This window comes from Rattus norvegicus, chromosome 4 (assembly GCF_021556685.1).
Source record: "Rattus norvegicus strain SHRSP/BbbUtx chromosome 4, alternate assembly SHRSP_T2T, whole genome shotgun sequence".
Lineage (NCBI taxonomy): Eukaryota > Metazoa > Chordata > Mammalia > Rodentia > Muridae > Rattus > Rattus norvegicus.
This window is the reverse complement of record NC_141537.1, coordinates 72,829,213-72,854,042: the sequence shown is the minus strand read 5'-3', so window position 1 is coordinate 72,854,042 and position 24,830 is coordinate 72,829,213. Positions and strand designations below refer to the sequence as shown.

General features: G+C 38.2%; 2 protein-coding genes and 1 pseudogene across 2 annotated transcripts; all 3 read right to left on the bottom strand.

Annotated features, from left to right (window-relative positions):
- Positions 1–7,331: 7,331 nt before the first annotated feature.
- On the bottom strand, positions 7,332–8,294 carry Or2a20 (olfactory receptor family 2 subfamily A member 20). The gene is given in 1 exon segment (NM_001000974.1): positions 7,332–8,294. A coding segment is annotated over 1 exon segment (963 nt).
- Positions 8,295–21,786: 13,492 nt separating this feature from the next.
- LOC108350809 (glyceraldehyde-3-phosphate dehydrogenase pseudogene) lies at positions 21,787–22,786 on the bottom strand (annotated as a pseudogene).
- Positions 22,787–23,197: 411 nt separating this feature from the next.
- On the bottom strand, positions 23,198–24,139 carry Or2a51 (olfactory receptor family 2 subfamily A member 51). The gene has a single exon (NM_001000843.1). It carries the CDS (start codon positions 24,137–24,139, stop codon positions 23,198–23,200), a length of 942 nt encoding a protein of 313 aa, NP_001000843.1.
- Positions 24,140–24,830: the final 691 nt, after the last annotated feature.

The following is a 24,830-nucleotide window of genomic DNA, read 5'->3' as shown; positions in this document are numbered from 1 at the left end:
GGTGCTCCATTATACTGCTCAACCATATGGATTGCTGCTCTATCCATATAATCCAGGAGTTTAAAGCAACCTAGATAACCCTCAACAGGATACTGGATTAAGAAAATGTGTACATTTATTACACAATGGAATATTACTCATCTGTTTAAAAAACTGAAATCAGTAAATTCACAGGTAAAGAAATGAAACTAGAAAAAAATCTTCCTAAGTGAGGTAACCTCTTAGAAGTTCCAGAAAGATCAATGCTAGCAGAATATACTTACATGTGGATAGTACCTGTTGTATGTATAAATGTGGCAATAAAATGACTCCTAGTGACATCCTGCTATACTCATAGATCAGTGCCTTGCTCAACAATCATCAGAGAAGCTTTCTTCTGATGTATACCAAAACAGACACCCATAGGCGGACATTATGCAGAAAGCAAGAAACCTTGAAACACTCAGCCCTAAAAGACATCCATCAAATCTCTCCTCACAGGGCTCAGGGAACCCTGTGAAAGTTTAGTTGGAATGAGTATAAGAGCCAGAAGGGGTAGAGGACACCAAGAAACCAAGGTCTTTTAAACACATAGGAGAGAAGCATGTGTGAACTCAGAGGCTGTGGAGCCTGCACAAATTCTGCAGGGGTCTGCAACAGACAGGGTCCTAGAGTTGAAAGGAAAAGCTTCCAACTTAGAAAGAAAACTGACAAAGACTTGCTAATTAAAATTTAGGTTTCTCCTAAGGAGTCTCACTGGGGAAACAAACTATATGCCCAGCTGTAGTTGCCAACATAAAATGAATCCATTGGAATATTTGGAAGGTCCTTGTTTCATAATATCATATTAGGGCTTTCTTCATTTTGAAATTTTGTCTTTTGGTTATTTATTCATTGATTTATAGATAGATTGATTGATTTATATTTTTATTTCTGTTTTTTTCTTCCTCCTTTAAACCATTCAGGTTCTGATGGTTTCCAGTTTTGCATTTTAATGGGATTCCTGACTGTGTGGGTGAGTGGTTCTTTCTGACTATATCTGTTTCTTGTGTCACTTCTTAGCCTCTTTTACTTCTGTTTGTTTGTTTTGTTCTATTCTGATATGTCAGTTTTTGTTTTATGTTACTATATTTTGTTATCTCTTAGAAGCCTGTATGATTTCTTTTTTTTTCTTTTTTCTTTTCTTTTTTTCGGAGCTGGGGACCGAACCCAGGTCCTTGTGCTTGCTAGGCAAGCGCTCTACCACTGAGCTAAATCCCCAACCCCTCCTGTATGGTTTCTAATGAAAGACAGAAAGGGGGTGGATTCAGATGAGAGTGGAGATGGGGAGAAACTAGGAGTAGAGTGAGAGAAAACAATAGTCATAATATAGTATAGAAAAAAACCTATTTTTAATAAAATAAAAATCCTCATTTTATACATATTACATGTATGTATCATATGTATACATCTATCTATCTATCTATCTATCTATCTATCTATCTATCTATCTACCTATCTATCTATCTACTTACCTACCTCTATCTATATGTCTGCCTGCCTGCCTGCCTGTCTGTCTGTCTGTCTGTCTGTCTATCTATCTGTCAGAAGAGAGTTATTTTGTCCAGAAAAACAAAAAGGGTTGAAGCTAAGCAGGATAAATTAAAAATTTCATGATTCTAACAGAGTTTCAAGAAATGAAAAACTTCAACTACTTCTTTTCCAGTACACAAGCAACTAATTACAAGACTCATACTTACTGTAGCAACCATGTGTCCCATCTTGCCCAGCTGTCTTTGAACTGTTGGCTACTAGCCAGGTGCCATTGTGCTCTGTGACTTTTCCTGAGGGAAATGAAAAAACATTGCGGTACCCCACACAAGGCATCTAAGTCTATCTCAGAGAAGCAATGAATTATTGGGTTGCTTACATGAATCAAGGTAAGGGTTACTCACAGGCACAGGAGTTATTCAAATACAACTGCATTCCTAAAAACCCACATCAGCCTGAGTGAAAACTCATGTTGTTTCCCTAAGTTCTTTGTACAATTTCCTGGAAGCTTAGAACTTTGGAATGTATCCACAGCAATTGTTACTACCTAGAAGATCTCAGAAAAGGCCCCGTGAATCTCATAAATCTCATGAGTTTCCTGAGACTTGTTTGTTTTATGTACTTCCTGAATCTCTTTTAGTTTCATCTATTTTCTGAGCCTCACTCTAGAAGGAAACATTTCAATTCTGAGAATGTAGCTACACACATCTTGATGGTGTTGACTATCTGGAGAGAGAAAAGAAGGCACATAAATACTTGAATATACAAAGCCAACAGTGCACTTGGCATTAATTTAAGTAAAAATATTTATTTACTTGACAACACTGATTATTTGATTTCAATGAACATTTAAGACTTTTATGCATAAAGTACATCTAGAAGTTAACTACTATTTAATTGAAAGTAACAATATTCATACAACTATAATAAAAAGTATTAACATATAATATAAAAACATAAAATGGGAGGGTGTGACAACTGCTCAAAATGAATTATTGTTGAGATTTTTTTGGAAATAATTTTGAGAACTTTGTTCAATATATTTTAATAATATTCTTTCTCAACTGCTCCCTTAAGGATAACAGACCTTTCCTTATCTCTATCCACCTATCTTTATGTTTTTTCTCTCAATCAGGGACATTTGTAAAGGAATCTCCTCCCCCACCACTGTGGGAGGAACACTTAAGGTGCTGTTGGTGTTTCTTCAGGGTAGCGTGAGAATGGTGGCACAATTCTTCACTATGTATCTGAGTGATTTTGATTTCAAAGGGAAGATGTTTATTAGAAATGTATAGAATCAGGAAACAAAGAAGGAAGTGTTTTTGATGGTTTTTTTTGTTTTTTTTTTTGTTTTTTTGTTTTTTTTTGCTATTAGTGTTGTCTTAATCAAGGCACAGGGCAAGATAGCCTCTTCTATTAGTGCTGAATATGAACACAGTTCTTATGAGATGCCTTGCCTAGTCTAGCCTACTTATTTTTACCAAGGCTCATGTTTTTACCTAGGGGTACAAGCAGAAGAAATATGGGCAATGTATTAAGGCTGTGGATATGAGATTAGAATCCGGGATTATAGTTATTCAGTATGTGGTGTGGGTCTCACGATGAGAATTTAGGATTGTCCCATGAAGTGGAGGCATCTTCTGGGACTGAGCATTCACCTCATGCAATCAGATACTCCCAGCATATAATGTCAGAATTAAGTCATACAACATCCTTTTGGTATTCAACAGAGAACAGATTGCTTAATTTCTGGGGATCCCCACAACAACTCCCCATGTCTCAATATGAGGTACTGAGTATATGAACATAAAAGTAGAAAAAAATCACCTCGATTGTTCTACAGGATGTCAGTATCTGGCTCTCAGACGGTTCTGAGACCCTAATAGATTGTGGTCATCAGTGTTCTTCTGTTGTGAGTGATGCCAGTACACAGACACAACAGACAAAACAAATAATTCTCCTATGAAATGAAACAACCATATAAAACAAAGAAAAGGGGTTGGGGATTTAGCTCAGCGGTAGAGCGCTTGCCTAGCGAGCACAAGGCCCTGGGTTCGGTCCCCAGCTCCGAGAAAAAAAAATAAAACAAAGAAAATGGTAAATTAAAAAGGGCTGTTGTTATCATAGAGAAGCAAGAAAACAAAGCCTCCCTGTGGTCTGGTGATATAGCTCAGCTGTCAGGTCCTGTGAGAACACAGGCAAACTTATGTCCCTCCTAGTTTTTCTAAGAGTAATAGCAAGTTATGTAAATAGTCTACAGTAGAAATAGTTGAAGTGTAGTCCACGAGTCACCCATCAACAGAACAGGAGTGTCTGTTGAACTTGAGTCTCAGCCTCAATCCTATTTAGATCCACCAAATCCAAATCTATATTTTTGTCCTTTCTTCAAGTGATCTGAAGGTACAAAACATCATGTAATGAAAAATATTGGACTATAGTACCTAGCAAAGAACAAGCAGTAGTCTTACAGGTCAGCAACATAGTTACAAGTCCACATGCTAGTGCCAACTTGGAGATAAATGGATAGACTTCATTCTCTCATTTTGAGATATGAGAACTGATATTTCAACATTATTCATGCTATTCTATAGTACAGGGCCTTGTAATTAGGGACATTCCATTAGAAGGACTCATAATTTCTATATTCCATATGAGTAAGAGTAATATATATCATAACTTGTAATAATTAATTTTAATAAGTATCTACTTCCCCAATAGTTTTGCAATTTCTGTGTAACCACTCTGGTAGATGTGATTCATTAGTGATATTTACTGTATGAGAAATGTTTCAAGGACTGTGTAAATCTAGAGTGGGATGTGACTAAGGAATAGGAAGATGTCTAAGTACTGCCATGCTTAGGCCAGATGGAGGCCACCCATCTTTCAAGTGATCTTAGTTCTGCAAAAAACACCTTGATGATTATGGTTTTGAATACAAAAGTTAATTCCTTTGCCTTGATGGAGGGCTACTGTAAGGAAAACTCTAAGCAACTTCCATCTCATTCTACTCAGCTGTGAGGTTTGGTAGGAAATGGCATCATCTCTCCTGTCTTCCACTGAATAGCTCACTGCTTCTGTACTCTGGTAGTGCCTCCTTGATCTTAGTGTGCCAGGTCCTGCTTGGCCATGGAAGGGATGGGGTGACATGGTTCTCAGCCCTGGAACAGAGCTAGCAGGGCATGGGCTTGGACAAGTGTTTATGGTTGTTGTGGCTATAAGGCTTGTTTGTATAATAATGTATATATTTTCATATTCCTCCTTTGAGGAATGTGCTCTCTGTCAGTTAATGACTCCATAATAGTCAGAAACAGCATGGGAGGTGAGGGTGTGGCTAATGTCTCAGCAAAACGGTAAACGAAGAGAACTTCAGGACAGCCCTTAAGGCTGTGGGAAACATAAGTTCAATAATATATAATTTCTCAACTATGAAAAAATGTAAGGATGCAATATGAATTAGATAAGAAGTTTTGCAGACCTAAAAGAACACAGTTCTTGGGACTGTGAGCTGTGAGCACTGTGAGCCAGCTTGTCAGAAAGATAAAAAGACAGCCATATTCCTGAGTTCAAGGTCAGTCAGGGACAGAGCTTGGTTAGGGTCAGGCATGTTAGAAATGGCAAGCTCAGTGTGAGATTCCATTCAGCTAGCTTTTTCTCTGTGCTTACAAAGGTAGGCAGATCTCTGTATTAATTTTCAATGTTTTTTTTTTTTTTTTTTTTTTAAAGGGCTTGCGGTCTAATTCTAAGAATCAGGAAGCTGTGGTTATGGAATGTTAAATTCTTGGGATAATCAAAGGGGAACCTGGAGTAAATGACTGAATTGATATGTAAATGAAAGAATGGGCCTTGGTCTGTTAGAGCTGAGCTATCTGGAGATCTCCAGAGAAAGTTGTCTTTAGCAGAGCACAGGTTGAGAGCTTGGACCCATGATTTGACTTCAAGTTATTCTTTTTGCTGTTCCCAAGCACCCCTTCTACAGGACCCCTGACCAAGCCAAGATGGTCCTTGGCATTAGAGTAATTCTTTTTTTATTGGCATTATTAATGTTATCCCCTTTCCTGGATTTCCCATCCATAAGCCCCCTATTAATTCTTAATATGCCCACTTCTTTTCACATTTCAGTGTAGAGTTAAAATGCTTTCATCACAAATTTAAGTCAAAAAGAGAGGAGAAAGAGGGAGGGAAGGTACTGTCAAAAGGAAGAACATCCGTTCTTTTGAACAAGTCTGATTTTCACCAACATGGTGACATTGAGCCATGCTCTAAACATGAGAATCTATTTTACTTGTAGACAGGATAAAAAATATGTATAGCTCATCATTCCAGATCTTTCTTTTTTGTTGTTGTTGTTTTATTTTTGTTTTTTTTAAATTGGATATTTTTAAATTTACATTTCAAATGTTTTTCCCTTTCCTGGTTTCCCATGCATAGTCTATAAGCCCTCTATCCCATCCCCTTCCCAATTCTTCTATGAGGGTCTTCCCCCACTCAACCACCTCTCCTTCCTGCCCTGAAATTCCTCTACACTAGGGGTCCAGCCTTGGCAGGACCACTACCATTGGTGCTCAATAAGGCCATCCTCTGCTACGTATGCAGCTGGAGCCATGAGTCTGTCCATGTGCACTCTTTGGGGAGTGGTTTAGTCCCTGGGAGCTCTGGTTGGTTGATATTGTTGTTCTAATGGGGTTGCAAGTCCCTTCAGCTCTTTCAAACCTTTGTCTTATCTCCTCCAATGGGGACCCGGTTCTCAGTTTAATGGTTTGCTGCTAGCATTTGCCTCTGTATTTGTCATGCTCATTCCAGATCTTTCTAAAGAATCTTCAAACAGCCCAAATTATTTTATCTGATGCTCCTTTTCAGCTTATTTAAGGGACCAATGCTCTATTATACTCTAGCTACAAAAATAATTAGGTGAGGGCTAGAGAGATGGCTTAGAAGTTAAGAGCATTGACTGCTCTTCCCAGAGGTCATGAGTTCAATTCCCAGCAACCACAGGTGGCTCACAGCCATCTGCAATGGAACTTGATGCTCTCTTCTGGTGTATCTGAAGATAGTTATAGTGTACTCCATATACATAAAATAAATAAATTAAAAAATAATCAGGTAAAACCATTAATTTGGAAATGATACTATAACATTTTCTGTGTCTATGTCTGTTTGTTTGATTTCTTTTGAGACCGGGTCCCTCTGTGAAACTCTGGATGTCCTGGAACTCTTTATAAAATCTAGGTTGGTCTCAAACTCAATAGAGTTTCTCCTGCCTCTGCCTTCCAAGTTCTGGGATGAAAGGCATATCCCAGCTTTCTTTGGGGGTTTTAACATTCTCCCCCTTCCTATTCCTAAACCTCTTGTTTTAAATCTGTTCCTTCACTCAGTCCAACAAACTAACTCCATAAGATGTCAGTAACTTCTTTTGAAAGTAATAATGGCTAGAAATCTCCAAATAATTCCTGGATTGTTCAAGTGTATTTGTGGGAAATGTTGGGATTAGGCACAGGTGACAGTGTTTGGATGTGGCTTGTTCTTCTTCGGAATCTTATGCTATCAGGTCATATAATTCGATCAAAGAAATTTAACAGATTAAAATAAAAAGACTCAGAGAATTATTAAAGTATTATTTAATTTCACAGCAAATCAATTCAACTGGAAAGAAAAATCATGTCAGACAAAATTTCATCTCCTAGGAAGCTAAGGAATACAAAGTTATTAGTCCTGCAGATGAGGAGGAGATTATGATCTTATAACATTAGACATAATAACAAAAAACAGTCAGTGACCATTCCTGGATTTCAGAAATAACTGGAGAGCAAGATTGGAGGAAACTATCAAGCCTTGTGGTGTGAACACCACACCAAACAAGAATGACTTTCTTTGCACAGTACCCTCCAGAGGGCACCTTTGACCTCAGCATTCCTCAGGCTGTAGATCAGGGGGTTCAGCATGGGGTTGAAAAAACTATAAAATAGGAAAAGGATCTTCTGCTGTTCCTCAGGGTGCTCTGACTTGGGGGCCATGTACATGACAATGGCACTGCCAAAGAAGAGCCCTACCACACAGAGGTGGGAGGAACAGGTGGAGAAGGCCTTTCTGCGGCCCTCCCCTGACTGGATCTTTAGGATGGCCATCAAGATGCATGTATAGGAGACTAGAACAAAGCACAGGGGCCCCACTAAGATCAATACACAGGCTGCAAAGATGACAACTTGATTGAGTGTTGTGTCAGCACAGGCCAGCTTGAGGACAGACAGGATTTCACAGAAGAAGTGATTGATTTCATGAGGTCCACAGAAGGGAAGCCTCAGGATGAGGATTATATGGACCAGAGCCAAGAGGAAGCTAAATATCCAGGAAATAGCAACCAAGATGGTACACACTCTCCAATTCATAATGACAGTGTAGTGTAGTGGATGGCAGATAGCTACATACCGGTCATAGGACATCACGACAAGGAGCACACATTCTGTGTGTGCAAAAGCCAAGAAGAGAAAGGTCTGTGTTATGCATCCAGTGAAGGAGATGGGCTTGGTCTCATCCAAGAGGTTTACCAGTGTTTGTGGCACTGTGTTGCAGGCATAGGCCATATCGACAATGGCCAGGTGGGACAGGAAGAAGTACATGGGAGTGTGGAGTCTGGAGTCTAGGCAGATCAGTGCAAGGATAGTCCCATTGCCCAGTATGGTAAACGTATAGAAGAGAGAGAAAAGTAGAAAAAGAACTAGGTGAATCCTAGGGCCAAGACAGAATCCCAGCAGGATGAACTCTGTGACCATGGTCTGATTTTCTTCCATTTCACTATGAAAGAAGATATAGAGAACTGAGACTCAATTCTTGCAAAATACGGATTTATCATTTATCTCAGATTTTTAGCAACATGAGAAAACTATTAGTAAACATCAAGAGAATGTATTCAATTCATTAATAAGTTAATGATATATTATTAAAAAGTTGTGTGCAAACTATAGTTTTAACTGACACCAAATTTTTGAAAGAGTAATACATTTCCAGTGAATAATTGTCTTGGGAGAACTTATAGTGTAGCAAACCCTATACACAAAACAATTGTGAAACATAATTTATCTCAGAGTTTTATGCATACAAGGAGTTACTGAGGTCTCTGATTCTAACATCACAGCAACACAGAATGAACACAAATCAAGTAGTGAAAAGACTTTTCAGATCAGAATAATATCAAAATAGAAAAAAGTGATAGAATTTGCATTTGTTACTTTACGTGTGTAAGTCATAGCTAAAACATAGCATAGAGGATGCCTACATAATTTCACTGAAAGAAAAATCCTAAAACAACTTTTCTTTTTTATGATTGGGTTGTATGCTCAGCAAGTGGACATTTGATCAGTAAGAAAGTTCAGGGCCTTTGTGGAGCACAAGGTAATGTAGAGATGTATGCATAGAATTTGAAACATTGTTAGTAATGAGGAAGGAGGTTGTGGAAATTAGGTCTAATGACAATAATATATGATGTTGTGTGTCTTCTTATTTGTGTATATTCATCCAGGATATGTATCATTGCCTTGAAACCTTGACAATAACCACTGTTTGGTTATTTTCTGGCTAGTCAAGTGGGACATTCACAGAATTATTAATATGTTCTAGGAAAATGGGGTAATTTTTTGTTTCACCAATGTATTACCACCCAAACTCAGTGCATGGGTGTTCTTATAAACATTCAAAGATTTGGAAGGGTGCTTGATAAGCCCCTATATAAATACTCTTGCAGGCAAATATATACTATTTATGTAGACCTCTCTATGTTTTCTCTGAAGATTATTAGCATAGAATAAAAATAAGGAAGAAATGGGCTGGTTTTGTTGTTAATCCATTTCCTCATATTTGCAATACACACTATATATTTCCAAAGCATTAGAATTTGCAATTTACAGTGGAAAAACATTGGCTGATCTTGACCTTAATAATTAAACATGTTTCTAGTTTTTCATAAATAGCATTGCTTTGGAACAATTTCTAGTTTAATTAACATTAGTACCAAGGGAGAGGTTAAAGAGTTTCCCAAGGAAATTGCCATTACGGGCAGATTTTTATTTTGATAAAGACACTCATAAAATAGACATACAACTGATGACAATAACAAGGTAGAAGTGGAAATAAGACTACATCAGCAAAAGTAGAACTGGAGAGTTCAGGGCTATCTGAAAGCTTGATGTTACGTGTTTTCTCCTCCATGTGTGGAAGGTGGATTTAAACAACTCAGGAACTCATGTATAGTCAGTTTCATGAAATACGTGTGGAGACACAGTATAAAATCAAGAAGGAGATGCGTTTGGAGTGTAGAACTTGGACAAGGAAGGCAGTATTTGGCAGTGCATAAGAAATGACATATTGGGAAGGGACAAGAGAACCAGTTGTAAGAAAGATCCTAGCACCTGATGGATGTCGATAATCTTCACGGATGGCTTTGAGTGATCGCTTATCAGTAACATAACTGAAAATGATCTCTGACTAGCTCTTCTTACTCTCATTCATGTTCTTCAGCAACTGTCAGGTTATAATTCCTTTTCTTGAGCAGATACCTCTGTAGAGACAGAACGTACAATTAGCAAAATTCTCTGCAAACATTTCAGTTACATTTTAAATTTCAAATAAATAAGATTTCAATATTATGGTATATGCCTTGTCCTCCTGTGACTTGACATAGCATGATACTGTTGTTGAAGGAAATTTTCAGTTTGGTCTAATATCGGGGTACCAGACTATGTAAATGGGGCATAAAGTTTAATTTTACACATGATGCATGGGAAAAAACCCTAGGTTAAAAATTTTTTTCAGAGCAAAAAAGAAATACAGATAACATGCTTGGTACATTAGAAATCATTTGGTACACTTGCCCATTGTTTATTATAAAGCTGGGAAGCAGATTTGCTTGCTTTCTAAATGTGGCAATTGAACTATGTTTATTAAATGGCAAATAAATGAATAAATGTAAACAAATGAATACTACTAGCTATTGTTGTCATAAGAGGTCTTATTTCTTTTACAATAAAATCTACTCTAATTATTCTAAGTTCAGTCCTTCTCCCCACAGGGAATGAGTCTTTCAATAAAGAAAAAAAATCATTGCTGTGATCCATATCAAAGTAACATCTTTTAGATGGGATAAGATCACTTGAAGGGTTCACAAAATATTAAGCACTTGAATTTAGAATATATTAATCTTTATAATCCTTTTCATTTGATTTCAAAGCAATGTATCTAAAGTTAATTAAAATAATCAATTAAAAACCAAACAGCACATTTCCAGGGGCTGCAGGTACTTCACTTCAAAGTATGTTTCAGTTACAAGTGTAAATTTAAAGAGTTATGATTACATACATTAAGTTATGTATGCATGACTTCAGAAATTAAAAGTTGTCCAACTGGTATGGTTAATAGATGATCTGGTTACTCTAAAGGACTAAAGGAAGAATCTCAGAAGGAAGGCATTTCTTCATACATGAGCAAAATATCATCACTTGCAATGTATCATTTTAAAAAGTCAGTCTCAAGTTTGATGAATTATCCGTTTCTATGGTAGGAGGCATGGGCAAAGCAAATTCCTACAGCCATCCTCACACCATTCCTCAGTTTCTCATCTCAACTGAAGGCTGCTTACTTGCACCTAACAAAGAAGTTGTTACTTCTCTTTCTTACATATTGATGAGGTAGAGACTTTGCCAAGTTATCATATGGAGTAAGGATTGACAAATTAAATGATTTTTTTCATAGGCCAGGAAGAACTGAAGGTGACATCTTACTGGATTATCTCTTCAATAATCTTTGAATGTGAGTTAATCATCTAGTTCATGTACTGTGTGTACCCAGCACTGAAGTAGTACTTGGTATAACAGACTGAGATTGTAATGCTATAAGGATATTGTTGTAAACATGTGCTTCAGAGCAGAGAGAAGACATGAGAATGTAAATATTAAATATAAAAGTTTACTAAATAAAAGACTTAAATAATTGTTGAGAACATCATTCTTTTTCCACTTTCCTGATACCTCACTTCCCTCCCCTCACCAAAATTCATTCTCTAGATTCCAGAAAATATAACAGACATGCTTACTTATTGACTATATTCTAGGACCCAGATATGTCTTGAAAGTTATATGACAGATAAATATAAGACATAAACTTAATATGCATTTGACCTTTACAGTCCAATGCAATAAACAAATGCATTTTTACAGTACTGACAGGAATGAAATGGAACCTTCATAAGACAATATGTGTTAATATCAATAAGAGGAAACATCACCCTGTAACATATTCTACTATAATTTTTGTTAAGTAGGAAAGTTATTCTACATATTTCATCTAAAGTCATGATATAGAAATTACTATTTGTACAGAATATGAATAAGCATGTATATTTAGCATTCATAGAATTTCTCATCATGATATAGAAAGAAAGAGTGGCAATAACAGAGGAAGTTAAGCAAAGACAAGATGCTTCAAGCTGTCTGGGAGGAATTTATGGTGAACTAAATTTATACAACCTTGTTGACTCACACATTAACACCCAAGAATATCAGAAGAGGAAACAGCTGGAGGCTGGCACAGCATCCTAATCCTGCAGAGTTACTGGGGAACATAGAACCCTCAGGTCTGCTCCCACTTGAAATGCAGCAGAATCCTCAGGAAAGGAGATTTTATTCTCTGAGGGCTCAGCCTAGTTGGCTGCTCTTGAGTCTCCTTGGAGGGGCAGGGCCATGAGACATCATGCCCCTCTGTGGGAAGCAAAGACAAAGAAATTATCTCTTTCTATCCCCAACAGGACAAGCAGCTAAGAATCACAGATAAGAAGACAACTCTGGAACAGCACCCATCAGAATTTGTCAATACTGATTGTCATTTTTAAGTCATAATCCCCATTTCATTATTTTCATTCTAAGATGCTTCTAAGGAACTTCTCAAGAAGCAGAACCAATGAGTGAACTTTTAGAACCTTCTCTGAAGCTCAGCCTCTCCTGGATGGAATCTAGATCTGCTGGTCTGTAGTAGAAATGAGAAGTTAGGATCTTAAAAACTTTTATGATTGAAAGTAATACTCCAAATTGCAGATACTGTGGGAGCTGCATAGGAAGGCAGAGGAGGATTGGGGAATTCAAAGAGAGGCCATGGTATCCCAGAATGGCCTTTTGAGACCTATCTTAAGCAGTGTATGAACCACCAATTTAGATCATTGATTAGAAGACGTACTCTCACAGCCAAGTGGTGGTGGTGTATGCCTTTAACCTCAGGATGTGGGAGGCGAGGCAGGAGGATTTCTGAGTTTAAGGGGCAGTTTGTTCTACAGAGTGAGTTCCAGGACAGCCAGGGCACACAGTGGTTCAGAACTTCCCGGGAAGACTGCAGTCTCCACCATGTGGCTTCCCTCATGAGTTGTTATCTAAAACCATTCTCACTTTCATTTCTTTTTCTTTTGATATTAGACATTGAAGAGAGAGGGAGAGGGAGAGAAATTTCATTGAAGCCACTCTAAAATTTATAAATCAATGTATTCATTGCATTGTAATTCTGGATGTCTGGAGTTAGAGCATAAACAAAAGGGAGAATGTGGTTTCTACATTTGCAGGGCATGTTCACATCTGCTACGAATGTATGTGTGATAAAAATAATCATTTTTCTTTCTTTTTCTTTTTTTTTTGGTTCTTTTTTTTTTTTTCGGAGCTGGGGACTGAACCCAGGGCCTTGCGCTTCCTAGGCAAGCTCTCTACCACTGAGCTAAATCCCCAACCCCTTCTTTATTTTTCAAAATATGATTCTCTGTGTAGCCTTGGCTCTCTTGGAACTCATTCCGTAGACCAAGCTGGCCTTAAACTTAGAGATCTGCCTGTCTCTGCCACCTGAGTGCTGGAATTAAAGGCATGTACTACCACTGGCTGGATGAAAATGAACACATTTAAAAAAGGAAGCCCCAAAATACTGTCCCCTCTATGAAACAAACTGTATGTAGGATACAGTCTCCACAATTTTCATCTCCTTTTGTGCCCATATGAATTATCATTAATGTAATTAAATTCTGAATATTATAAAATTTTAGGATACTAAAATTTGGAAATCAGTATGGCAGTTCCTTAGGAAACCAGAAATAGATCTACTTCAATATGCAGGTATTGCATTCCTGGGGATATAGCCAAAGGATGCTCCATTATACTGCTCAACCATATGGATTGCTGCTCTATCCGTATAATCCAGGAATTTAAAGGAACCTAGATAACCCTCAACAGGATACTGGATTAAGAAAATGTGTACATTTATTACACAATGGAATATTACTCGGCTGTTTAAAAAACTGAAATCAGTAAATTCACAGGTAAAGAAATGAAACTAGAAAAAGATCTTCCTAAGTGAGGTAACCTCTTAGAAGACCCAGAAAGACCAATGTTACCAGAATATACTTACATGTGGATAGTACCTGTTGTACATGTAAATGTGGCAATAAAATGACTCCTCGTGACATCCTGCTATACTCATAGATTAGTGCCTTGCTCAGCAATCATCAGAGAAGCTTTCTCCTGCAATAGATGTAAACCAAAACAGACACCCATAGGCGGACATGCAGAAAGCAAGAGACCTTGAAACACTCAGCCCTAAAAGACATCCATCAAACCTCTCCCCTCAGGTCTCAGGGAACCCTGTGAAAGTCTAGATGAGCCAAAACAGATGGAGGACAGTAAGAAACCAAGGCCTTTTAAACACATAGGAGAGAAGCATGTGTGAACTCAGAGGCTGTGGAGCCTGCACAAATTCTGCAGGGGTCTGCAACAGATGGGGTCCTAGAGTTGAGAGGAGAAGCTTCTAACTTAGAAAGAAAACTGACAAAGACTCGCAAATTAAAATTTAGTTTCTCCTAAGGAGTCTCACTGGGGAAACAAACTATTCCTATGGGTAAAGCACATGCCCAGCTGTAGATGCCAGCATAAAATGAATCCCCTGGAATATTTGGAGGTTCCTTGTCTCATAACATGTTAGGGCTTTCTTCGTCTTGAAATTTTGTCTTTTGATTATTTATTTATTTATAATTTTGTTTCTTTTTTCTTCCTCCTTTAAACCATTCAGGTTCTGATGGTTTCTAGTTTTGTATTTTAATGGGATTTCTGACTGTGTGAATGAGTGGTCCTTTCTGACTATTTCTCTTCCTTGTGTCATTTCTTAGCCTTAGCCTCTTTTACTTCTGTTTGTTTGTTTTAGTCTATTCTGATGTGTAAGTTTTTGTTTTATGCTATTATATTTTATTATTATCTCTTAGAAGCCTGTATGATTTCTAATGAAAGACAGAAAGGGGGTGGATCCAGATGAAAGTGGAGATGGGTCAAAACTGTAAGTAGAGGGGGAGAAAATTTTAATCATTATACAGTATATAAAAATCTATTTTTATAAAATAAAAATCCTCATTTTATACACATATACATCTGTCTGTGTGTCTCTCTGTCAGAAGAACAAAAAGGCTTGAAGCTAAGCAAGGCAAACTAAAAATTTCATAATTCTAACAGAGTTTCAAGAAATGAAAAACTTCAACTACTTCTTTTCTAGTACACAAGCAACTAATTACAAGACCATACTCACTGTAGCAAACATGTGTCCTAGCCAGGTGCCATTGTGCTCTGTGACTTTTCCTGAGGAGAAATGAACAACGTTGCTCTACCCCACACAGGGCATCTAAGTCTATCTTAGAGAACCAGTGAATTATTGGGGTTGCTTACATGAATCAAGGTAAATGAGGCATATGAGTTGTTATTCAAATGCAACTGCATTCCCAAAAGCCTACATATTGTTTCCCTAAGTTCTTTGTACAATTTCTTGGAAGTTAGGTCTTTGGAGTGTATCCACAGCAATTGTTACTACCTAGAAAATCTCAGAAAAGACCCCATAAATCTCCTAAATTCCATGAACTTTCTGAGACTTGTTTTATGTACTTTCTAAGTCTTTTAAGTTTCATTTACTTTCTAAGCCTCACTCTAGAATGATACATTTCAATTCTGAGAATGTAGCTACACACATCTTTATGGTGTTGACTATCTGGAGAGAGAAAAGGAGGCACATAAATATTTGAATATACAAAGCCAACAGTGCACTCAGTTTTAATTTAAGTAAAAATATTTATAATATTTAACAACACTGATAATTTTATTTCCACGGACATTTAAAACTTTTGTGCATAAAGTACATCTAGAAGTTAACTACTATTTAATTGAAAGTAGCAATACTCATAAAACTATAATATAAAATATTAACCTATAATACAAAACATAAATTCAGAGAGTGTGACAACTGATTAAAATAAATTATTGTTGAGATTTTTTGAAATATTTTTGAGAATATTGTTTAATATATTTTAATAATATTCTTTTCTTTCTCAATTGCTCCCTTCAGGATAAGAGACCTTTCCTTATATCTATCTACCAATCTTTAGATTCTTTCTCTCAACCAGGGAAATTTGTAAAGGAATCTCCCCCCCACTGTGGGAAGAACACCAAAGATGTTGGGGGTGTTTCTTCAGGATAGCATGAGAGAAGTATTCTGGGTGGAGAATGGTGGTACAGTTCTTCACTATGTATCTGAGTGGTTTTGATTTCAAAAGGAAGATGTTTATTAGAAATGTATAGAATCAGGAAGCAAAGAAGGGAGTGTTTTTGATGTTTTTTTTTTTAGCTATTAGTGTTGTCTTAATCAAGGCACAGGGCAAAGATAGCCTCTTGTATTAGTGCTGAATATGAACAGTTGTTATGAGATGCCTTGCTTAGCCTAACCTAAGAGTCATGTTTTTACCTAGGGGTACAAGCAGAAGAAATATGGGCAATGTATTAAGGCTGTGGGTATGAGATTAAAATATAGGATTATAGTTATTCAGTATGTGGTGTGGGTCTCACAATGAAGAATTAGGATTGTCCCATGAAGTGGAGGCATCTTCTGGGACTGAGCATTCAGCTCATGCAACCAGATACTCCTAGTAAATAGTGTCAGAATTAAGTCATACAACATCCTTTTGGTATTCACCAGAGAACAGATTGCTTAATTTCTGAGGATCCCCTCAACAACTCCCCTGTCTCAGCATGAAGTACTGAGCATATTAACATAAAAGTAGAAAAAAATCACCTTGATTTTTCTCCATTGTTCTACAGGATGTCAGTATCTGGCTCTCAGACGGTTCTGAGACCCTAATAGATTGTGGTCATCAGTGTTCTTATGTTGTGAGTGATGTCAGTACACAGACACAACAGACAAAACAAATAATTCTCCTATGAAATGAAACAACCACATAAAACAAAGAAAATGGTAAATTAAAAAGAGCTGTTGTTATCATAGAGAAGCAAGAAAACAAAGCCTCCCTGTGGTCTGGTGATATAGCTCAGCTGTCAGGCCCTGTGAGAACACAGACAAACTTATGTCCCTCCTAGTTTTTCTAAGAGTAATAGCAAGTTATATGTAAATAGTCTACAGTAGAAATAGTTGAAGTGTAGTCCATGAGTCACCCATCAACAGAACAGGAGTGTCTGTTGAACTTGAGCATCTACCCCAATCCTATTTAGACCCACCAAATCCAAATCTATATTTTTGTCCTTTCTTCAAGTGATCTGAAGGTACAAAACATCATGTAATGAAAAATATTGGACTATAGTCCTCAGCAAAGAACAAGCAACAATCTTACAGGTCAGCAACATAGTTGCAGGTCCCCATGACACCTTGGAGATAAATGGATAGACTCCGTTCTCTCATTTTGGGATATGAGAACTGATATCTCAACATTATTCATGCTATTCTATAGTACATGGACTTGTAATTAGGGACATTCAATTTGAAGGACTCATAATTTCTGCATTTTATATGAGTAAGGGTAATATATATATAATAACTTGCAATAATTAATTTTAATAATTAATAACCTTAAAGTAACTACTTTCCCAATAGTTTCGCAATTTCTCTGTAACCACTCTGGTAGATGTGATTCATTAGTGATATTTACCGTGTAAGAAAATTTCAAGAAGTGTGTAAATCTAGAGTGGGATGTGACTAATGAATAGGAAGATGTCTAAGTACTGCCATGCTTAGGCTAGATGGAGGCCACCAATCTTTCAAGTGATCTTAGATCTGCAACAACCACCTTGATGATTATGGTTTTGAATACAACAATTAAGTCTGATTAAATTTTTGAATACAAAAACTAATTCCTTTGTCTTGATGGAGGGCCAGTGTAAGGAAAACTCTAAGAAGCATCCATCTCATTCTACTCAGCTGTGAGGTTTGGTAGGAAATGGCATCTCTCCTCTCTTCCACTGTATAACTTGCTGCTTCTGTCTTTTCGTAGTGCTTCCTTGATCTTAGTGTGCCAGGTCCTGCTTGGCCATGTACAGGATGGGGGTGACATGGTTCTCAGCCCTGGAACAGAGCTAGTAGTGTATGGGCCTGCAAAAGTGTTTATGGTTGTTGTGGGTACAAGGCTTGTTTGAATAATAATGTAAATATTTTCATATTCTTCCTTTGAAGAATGTCCTCTCTGTTAGTTAATGACTCCCTAATTATCAGAAACAGCATGGGAGGTGAGGGTGTGACTAATGTCTCAGCAAAATGGCAAATGATGGGAACTTCAAGACAGCTCTTAAGGCCGTGAGAAAGATCTCTGAAAGCATGAGTTCAATAATATATAATTTCTCAACTATGCAAAATATAAGGATGCAATATGAATTGGATAAGAAACTTTGCAGATCTAAAAGAACACAGACAGTTCTGGGGGGCTGTGATCTGTGATCTGTGACTGAATTGATAAGTAAATGAAAGAATGCACCTTGGTCTGTAGAGCTGTGCTATCTGAGATCTCCAGAGAAAGCTCTCTTGAACAGAAACAAGAGAGCTTGGCCCCAGGATTTGACTTCAAGTTGTTCTTTTTGCTGTTCCCAAACACCCCTTCTACAGGACCCCCTGACCAAGCCAAGGCTGGTCCTTGGCATTACAGTAATTCTTTTTTTAATTGGATACATTTTATTTACATTATTAATATTAGTCCCTTTCCCAGTTTCCCATCCATAACCCCCCTATTAATTCTTAATATGCCCACTTCTTTTCACATTTCAGTGTAGAGTTAAAATGCTTTCTTTTTTGAACAAATTTATGTCAAAAAGAGAGGAGAAAGAGGGAGAGAAGGAAGAAGAGAGGGGAAGGGGAGAGAGAGAGAGAAAGAGAGAGAGAGAGAGAGAGAGAGAGAGAGAGAGAGAGAGAGAGAGAGAGAGAGAGAGACTGGGAGAGGGAAGATAGAGTGAGAATGACTCTGAATCAAGATATTGTGGTTCCAAGTCATACATAGCTGGCCTAAATCTCCATGCTCAATGAAAGTCATCTATATTCTCAACTTCTTTGTGTTACATTATTCTCTAGAAGTATAGTGATTCTATGACTATCAGTATCATTATGCAGGAAAACTAGCCCCTTCTGCCTGACTCAGTTAAGCTTACCATGAAACATATTCAGCTGTGAAAAATCTGCCTTTATTCACAATGTTCTATTTTTGGATATCTAGCTTTGTATATTTGAAAGACTGATATACTGGTAGACATATGTATCTAAGTAGAGAGGTCCAGGAAGTCAGACTGTTTAAAAAAGAGTCCAATCCACACTACTGTGTGGAATGCATCCACCCAAGAATGATTATATTATCTTTCTCATGTTTTTTATATGAGTCAATGAAATGAACCATTTAAAATTCTATCAATATGTAATATTTGCCACTCAGTAAGTGATAAACTCTGTGTGACTTCACTTAAACACCTTTATTAAAAGTGGATGAAGTATTAATTACCAATAAATAAAGAACACATAGTCTTTTCAACACATTAGACATTTATCATCATGATGACATTGGGCAAGACTGAACAAGAAAAGTTCATTCCATTTCAAGAAAAAAAATCATAAAGCTCCTTGAGAATTCACCTGAAATTTCTGGGGATGTATTTCTACTCAAGTATTGGTTAACTAGGTCAAATAAACAAAATTCAATCTACTACCAGACTGGAGATTCAATTAGATACTGGCATCTATCTGTAAAGCTTACTATCTAGGTGAGAGATGCACTAGGAGGACAGTGACCCTCGTAGGTAGGTCCCAAGCTTCTGGACTAACAGACGTAGAGGTGCTGATGGAGATATGCTAGGAAACCATGCATAGAGAAAGTCTGTACACGTGTGTAAATCATAGTTCATCATCTGCAGAATCCCTAAACTACCCAAAATTGTCGTAATCTGATTTTCACTTTCAGCTTATTTAAAGAGATAATATTCATGCTTACCCCTTTATTAGTTACTAATGAACCATGGACTACCTGATCTATAAATGATATTAAAGCTCTTTCAATATCTGTGGGTTTTGAAAAAAAAACCCCTCTGTGTAATTTGTAGAATGGACAAGTACAACTGTAGGAGACTGGGAGAGTTCTACATTAGGGCTTTAAGAATCACAGTCTTGGGCTGGAGAGATGGCTCAGCGGTTAAGAGCACTGACTGCTCGTCTAGAGGTCATGAGTTCAAATCCCAGCAACCACATGGTGGCTCACAACCATCTGTAACAAGATCCGATGCCCTCTTCTGGTGTATCTGAAGTCAGTGACAGTGTACTCATCATATATAAAATGAATAAATAAAATCTTAAAAAAAAAGAGTTTTTTTAAAAAAAGAATCACAGTCTTTGGATGTAGCTTGTTTTCTTCTTGGGGGGGGGTGCATCAAACTTTATTGATGGTATTCAAGAGAGTAGGGAGGACTCCTTAGGCTCCTCTTTTTTTTTATATTCTCTCTTTTTTTTTTATTAACTCGAGTATTTCTTATATACATTTCGAGTGTTATTCCCTTTCCCGCTTTCCGGGCAAACATCCCCCTCCCCCCTCCCTTCCTTATGGGTGTTCCCCTCCCAACCCTCCCCCCATTGCCGCCCTCCCCCCATAGACTAGTTCACTGGGGGTTCAGTCTTAGCAGGACCCAGGGCTTCCCCTTCCACTGGTGCTCTTACTAGGATATTCATTGCTACCTATGGGGTCAGAGTCCAGGGTCAGTCCATGTATAGTCTTTAGGTAGTGGCTTAGTCCCTGGAAGCTCTGGATGCTTGACATTGTTGTACTTTTGGGGTCTCGAGCCCCTTCAAGCTCTTCCAGTTCTTTCTCTGATTCCTTCAATAGGGGACCTATTCTCAGTTCAGAGGTTTGCTGCTGGCATTCGCCTCTGTATTTGCTGTATTCTGGCTGTGTCTCTCAGGAGCGATCTACATCCGGCTCCTGTCGGTCTGCACTCCTTTGCTTCATCCATCTTGTCTAATTGGGTGGCTGTATATGTATGGGCCACATGTGGGGCAGGCTCTGAATGGGTGTTCCTTCAGTCTCTGTTTTAATCTTTGCCTCTCCCTTCCCTGCCAAGGGTATTCTTTTTCCTCATTTAAAGAAGGAGTGAAGCATTCACATTTTGATCATCCGTCTTGAGTTTTGTTTGTTCTAGGGATCTAGGGTAATTCAAGCATTTGGGCTAATAGCCACTTATCAATGAGTGCATACCATGTATGTCTTTCTGTGATTGGGTTAGCTCACTCAGGATGATATTTTCCAGTTCCAACCATTTGCCTACGAATTTCATAAACTCGTTGTTTTTGATAGCTGAGTAATATTCCATTGTGTAGATGTACCACATTTTCTGTATCCATTCCTCTGTTGAAGGGCATCTGGGTTCTTTCCATTTTCTGGCTATTATAAATAAGGCTGCGATGAACATAGTGGAGCACGTGTCTCTTTTATATGTTGAGGCATCTTTTGGGTATATGCCCAAGAGAGGTATAGCTGGATCCTCAGGCAGTTCAATGTCCAATTTTCTGAGGAACCTCCAGACTGATTTCCAGAATGGTTTTACCAGTCTGCAATCCCACCAACAATGGAGGAGTGTTCCTCTTTCTCCACATCCTCGCCAGCATCTGCTGTCACCTGAGTTTTTGATCTTAGCCAATCGCACTGGTGTGAGGTGAAATCTCAGGGTTGTTTTGATTTGCATTTCCCTTATGACTAAAGATGTTGAACATTTCTTTAGGTGTTTCTCAGCCATTCGGCATTCCTCAGCTGTGAATTCTTTGTTTAGCTCTGAACCCCATTTTCCTCTTTTTTTAATGGGGGTCTGGACTGGAAATTGTGAGGAAGATGTTCAGTATTGGGGGCCGAGTTGGGACAGGGACTGCTTAGGAACTGAGGGTCTCTCTCTTGCTCTCAGTGTCCTTGATGGGGTGGGTGGCCAGGGCTTCTTACTCCTTGGAGACCATGTAGGCCATAAGATCCACCACCCTGTTATTGTAGCCATATTCATTGTCACACCAGGAAATGAGCTTTATAAAGTTGTCATTGAGAGCAATGCCAGCCACAGCATCAAAGGTGGAAGAATGGAAGTTTCTCTTGAAGTCACAAGAGACAACCTGGTCCTCAGTGTATCCCTGGATGCCCTTTAGTGAGCCATCAGATGCCTGTATCACCACTTTCTTGATGTCATCATATTTGGCAGTTTTCTCCAGGTGGTATGTCAGATCCACAACAGATACATTGGGGGTAGGAACACAGAAGGCCATGCCAATGAGCTTCCTGTTAAACTCTGGGATAACCTTGCCCATAGCCTTGGCAGCACCAGTGGATACAGGGATGATGTTCTGGGGTGCCCCATGGCCATCACAGCACAGCTTGCCAGAGGGGCCATCCACAGTCTTCTGAGTGGCAGTGGTGGCATGGACTGTGGTCATGAGTCCTTCTATGAAACCAAAGTTATCATGGATGACCTTAGCCAGGGGTGATAAGCAGTTGGTGCAGGATTCATTGTTGACAATCTTGAGTGAATTGTCATATTTCTCATGGTTCACATCCATCACAAACATGGGGGCATCAGCTGAAGGGGCAGAGATGATGACCCTTTTGGTCTTACCCTTCAAGTGGGCCCTGGCCTTCTCCATGGTGGTGAAGGTGCCAGTAGACTCCACGACATACTCAGCACCAGCATTACCCCATTTGATATTAGCGGAATCCCGCTCCTGGAAGATGGTGATGGGCTTCCCACTGATGACAAGCTTCCCATTCTAGCCTTGACTGTGCCATTGAATTTACCATGGATAGAGTCATACTGGAACACGTAGACATGAAGGTGAGGTCAATGAAAGGGCCATTGGTGGCAACAATCTCCACTTTGCCCGATGTAGAGAAGGCAGCCTTGGTAACCAGGTAGCCAATACAGCCAAATCTGTTTAGACCGACCTTCACCATCTTGTCTACAGGATAAAGCTGGCACTGCATGAAAAGATATCTCTGGAACATGGAGGAGCAGAGAGCTGCTTGTTTTCTTCTTAATCGTATGATACATGTAATATGTGAGGTTGTATAATTAGAATTTTGATAAAATGTATTCAAATTTTGGGCCCCAGAAAATGAATTAAAATATCATTTAATTTCATAGCTAGTAAGTTCAACAAAAGAAAAACAATTATTTTGATAAAATGTCATTTAGCAGAAAACCAATGGATGCACCATATATATGTAGTATTTTTTCCTCCAAATTAAGAGACAGCATGTGGTATTATGCAATAAACAAAGATAAGAAGAAAATAGTGATTTTTCTGTATTTAGGAAATAATTGGGGATTGAAATTATAGAAAGCTGCCAAGACTTGTCCAAATATCACACCAATTGGGAATGATTTTTGTTGCACAGCGACCTCCTAAGGGCACTCTTGACCTCAGCATTCCTCAGGCTGTATATCAGGGGATTCAGCATGGGGTTGAAAAAACTGTAAAACAAGAAAAGGATCTTCTGCTGCTCTTCTGGGTGCTGGGACTTGGGTGCCATGTACATGACAATGGCACTGCCAAAGAAGAGCCCTACCACACAGAGGTGGGAAGAACAGGTAGAGAAGGCCTTTCTGCGGCCCTCCCCTGACTGGATCCTAAGGATGGCCACCAGGATGCATGTATAGGAGACTAGTACAAAGCATAGGGGCCCCACTAAGGCAAATACACAGGCTGCAAAGATGATGACTTGATTGAGTGTTGTGTCAGCACAGGCCAGCTTGAGGACAGACAGGATTTCACAGAAGAAGTGATTGATTACATGAGGTCCACAGAAGGGCAGCTTCAGAATGAGGACTAAATGAACCAGAGCCAAGAGAAAGCTTACTATCCAGGAAACAGCAGCCAAGATGGTACATACTTTCCAGTTCATGATGACAGTGTAGTGTAGGGGGTGACGGATGGCCACAAATCTATCATAGGACATCACCACAAGGAGGACACATTCTGTGTTTGCAAATGTCAAAAAGAGATAAGTTTGCATCATGCAGCCAGCAAAGGAGATGGACTTGGTTTCATCCAAGAGGTTTACCAGTGTTTGTGGCACTGTATTGCAAGCATAGGCAATATCAACGGTGGCCAGGTTGGAGAGGAAGAAGTACATAGGAGAATGTAGCCTGGGCTCTACGCAGATTAATCCAAGGGTAAACCCATTCCCCAACAAAGTAAAGATGTAGCAGAGAGAGAACAATGCAAAAAGAGCTATGTGAATCCTCGGGCCAAGACAGAATCCCAGCAGGATGAACTCTGTGACCATGGTCTGATTTTCTTCCATTTTTTCTATGAAGGAGAGATAGAACGTTCTAGGAGATGAAATTATATTAAAACATCTTTTTTCAAGTTTTTTCAAGTGCAAAATACTTTTAAAATATACTCTTATAAACTTATTCAAGTAAATCAATGAATTAAATATTAGTTATCAAATAGTAAAATTGCCTGTCCATCTACTCACATTTCAAGGTTGGCGTCCAATTTTCAGAGGATGAAATATGTCAGTAGTTACTGACCTGGAACCACTGGCACTGATGTAATTAAGGACTACCAAACCTATATGAACAAAAGTATCATGAAATAGTGTTTAGGTTCATGTTTGTTAATCTTTTAGAGAATTACTAAGTCTTCAAAATTATATTGGAGCTTTAGTAGACTAATGTCAAAGAGAAAACAGAGAATGTATATTGCTTTGGCAGAAATCAAATGGTTGTTATAGATTTTCATATAGTTATTTATAAAAATTTAAATCATAACTAGAGTATAAAGGCAGTTCTTGATGGACAAAAATAATTGGTACCTTATGGCAGAAGAAGTTTAACACATGCATATGACTTGCGATGCTATGAGAAGGAAGTAGCTAGAAATAATATTTAGTTATAGTTCTATATGGAATAATATTTTCATTTTAAGACATAGATTATACCTATGCATACATGAATCAAAATGTGTATTCTTGTTTTGATAAATGAGCA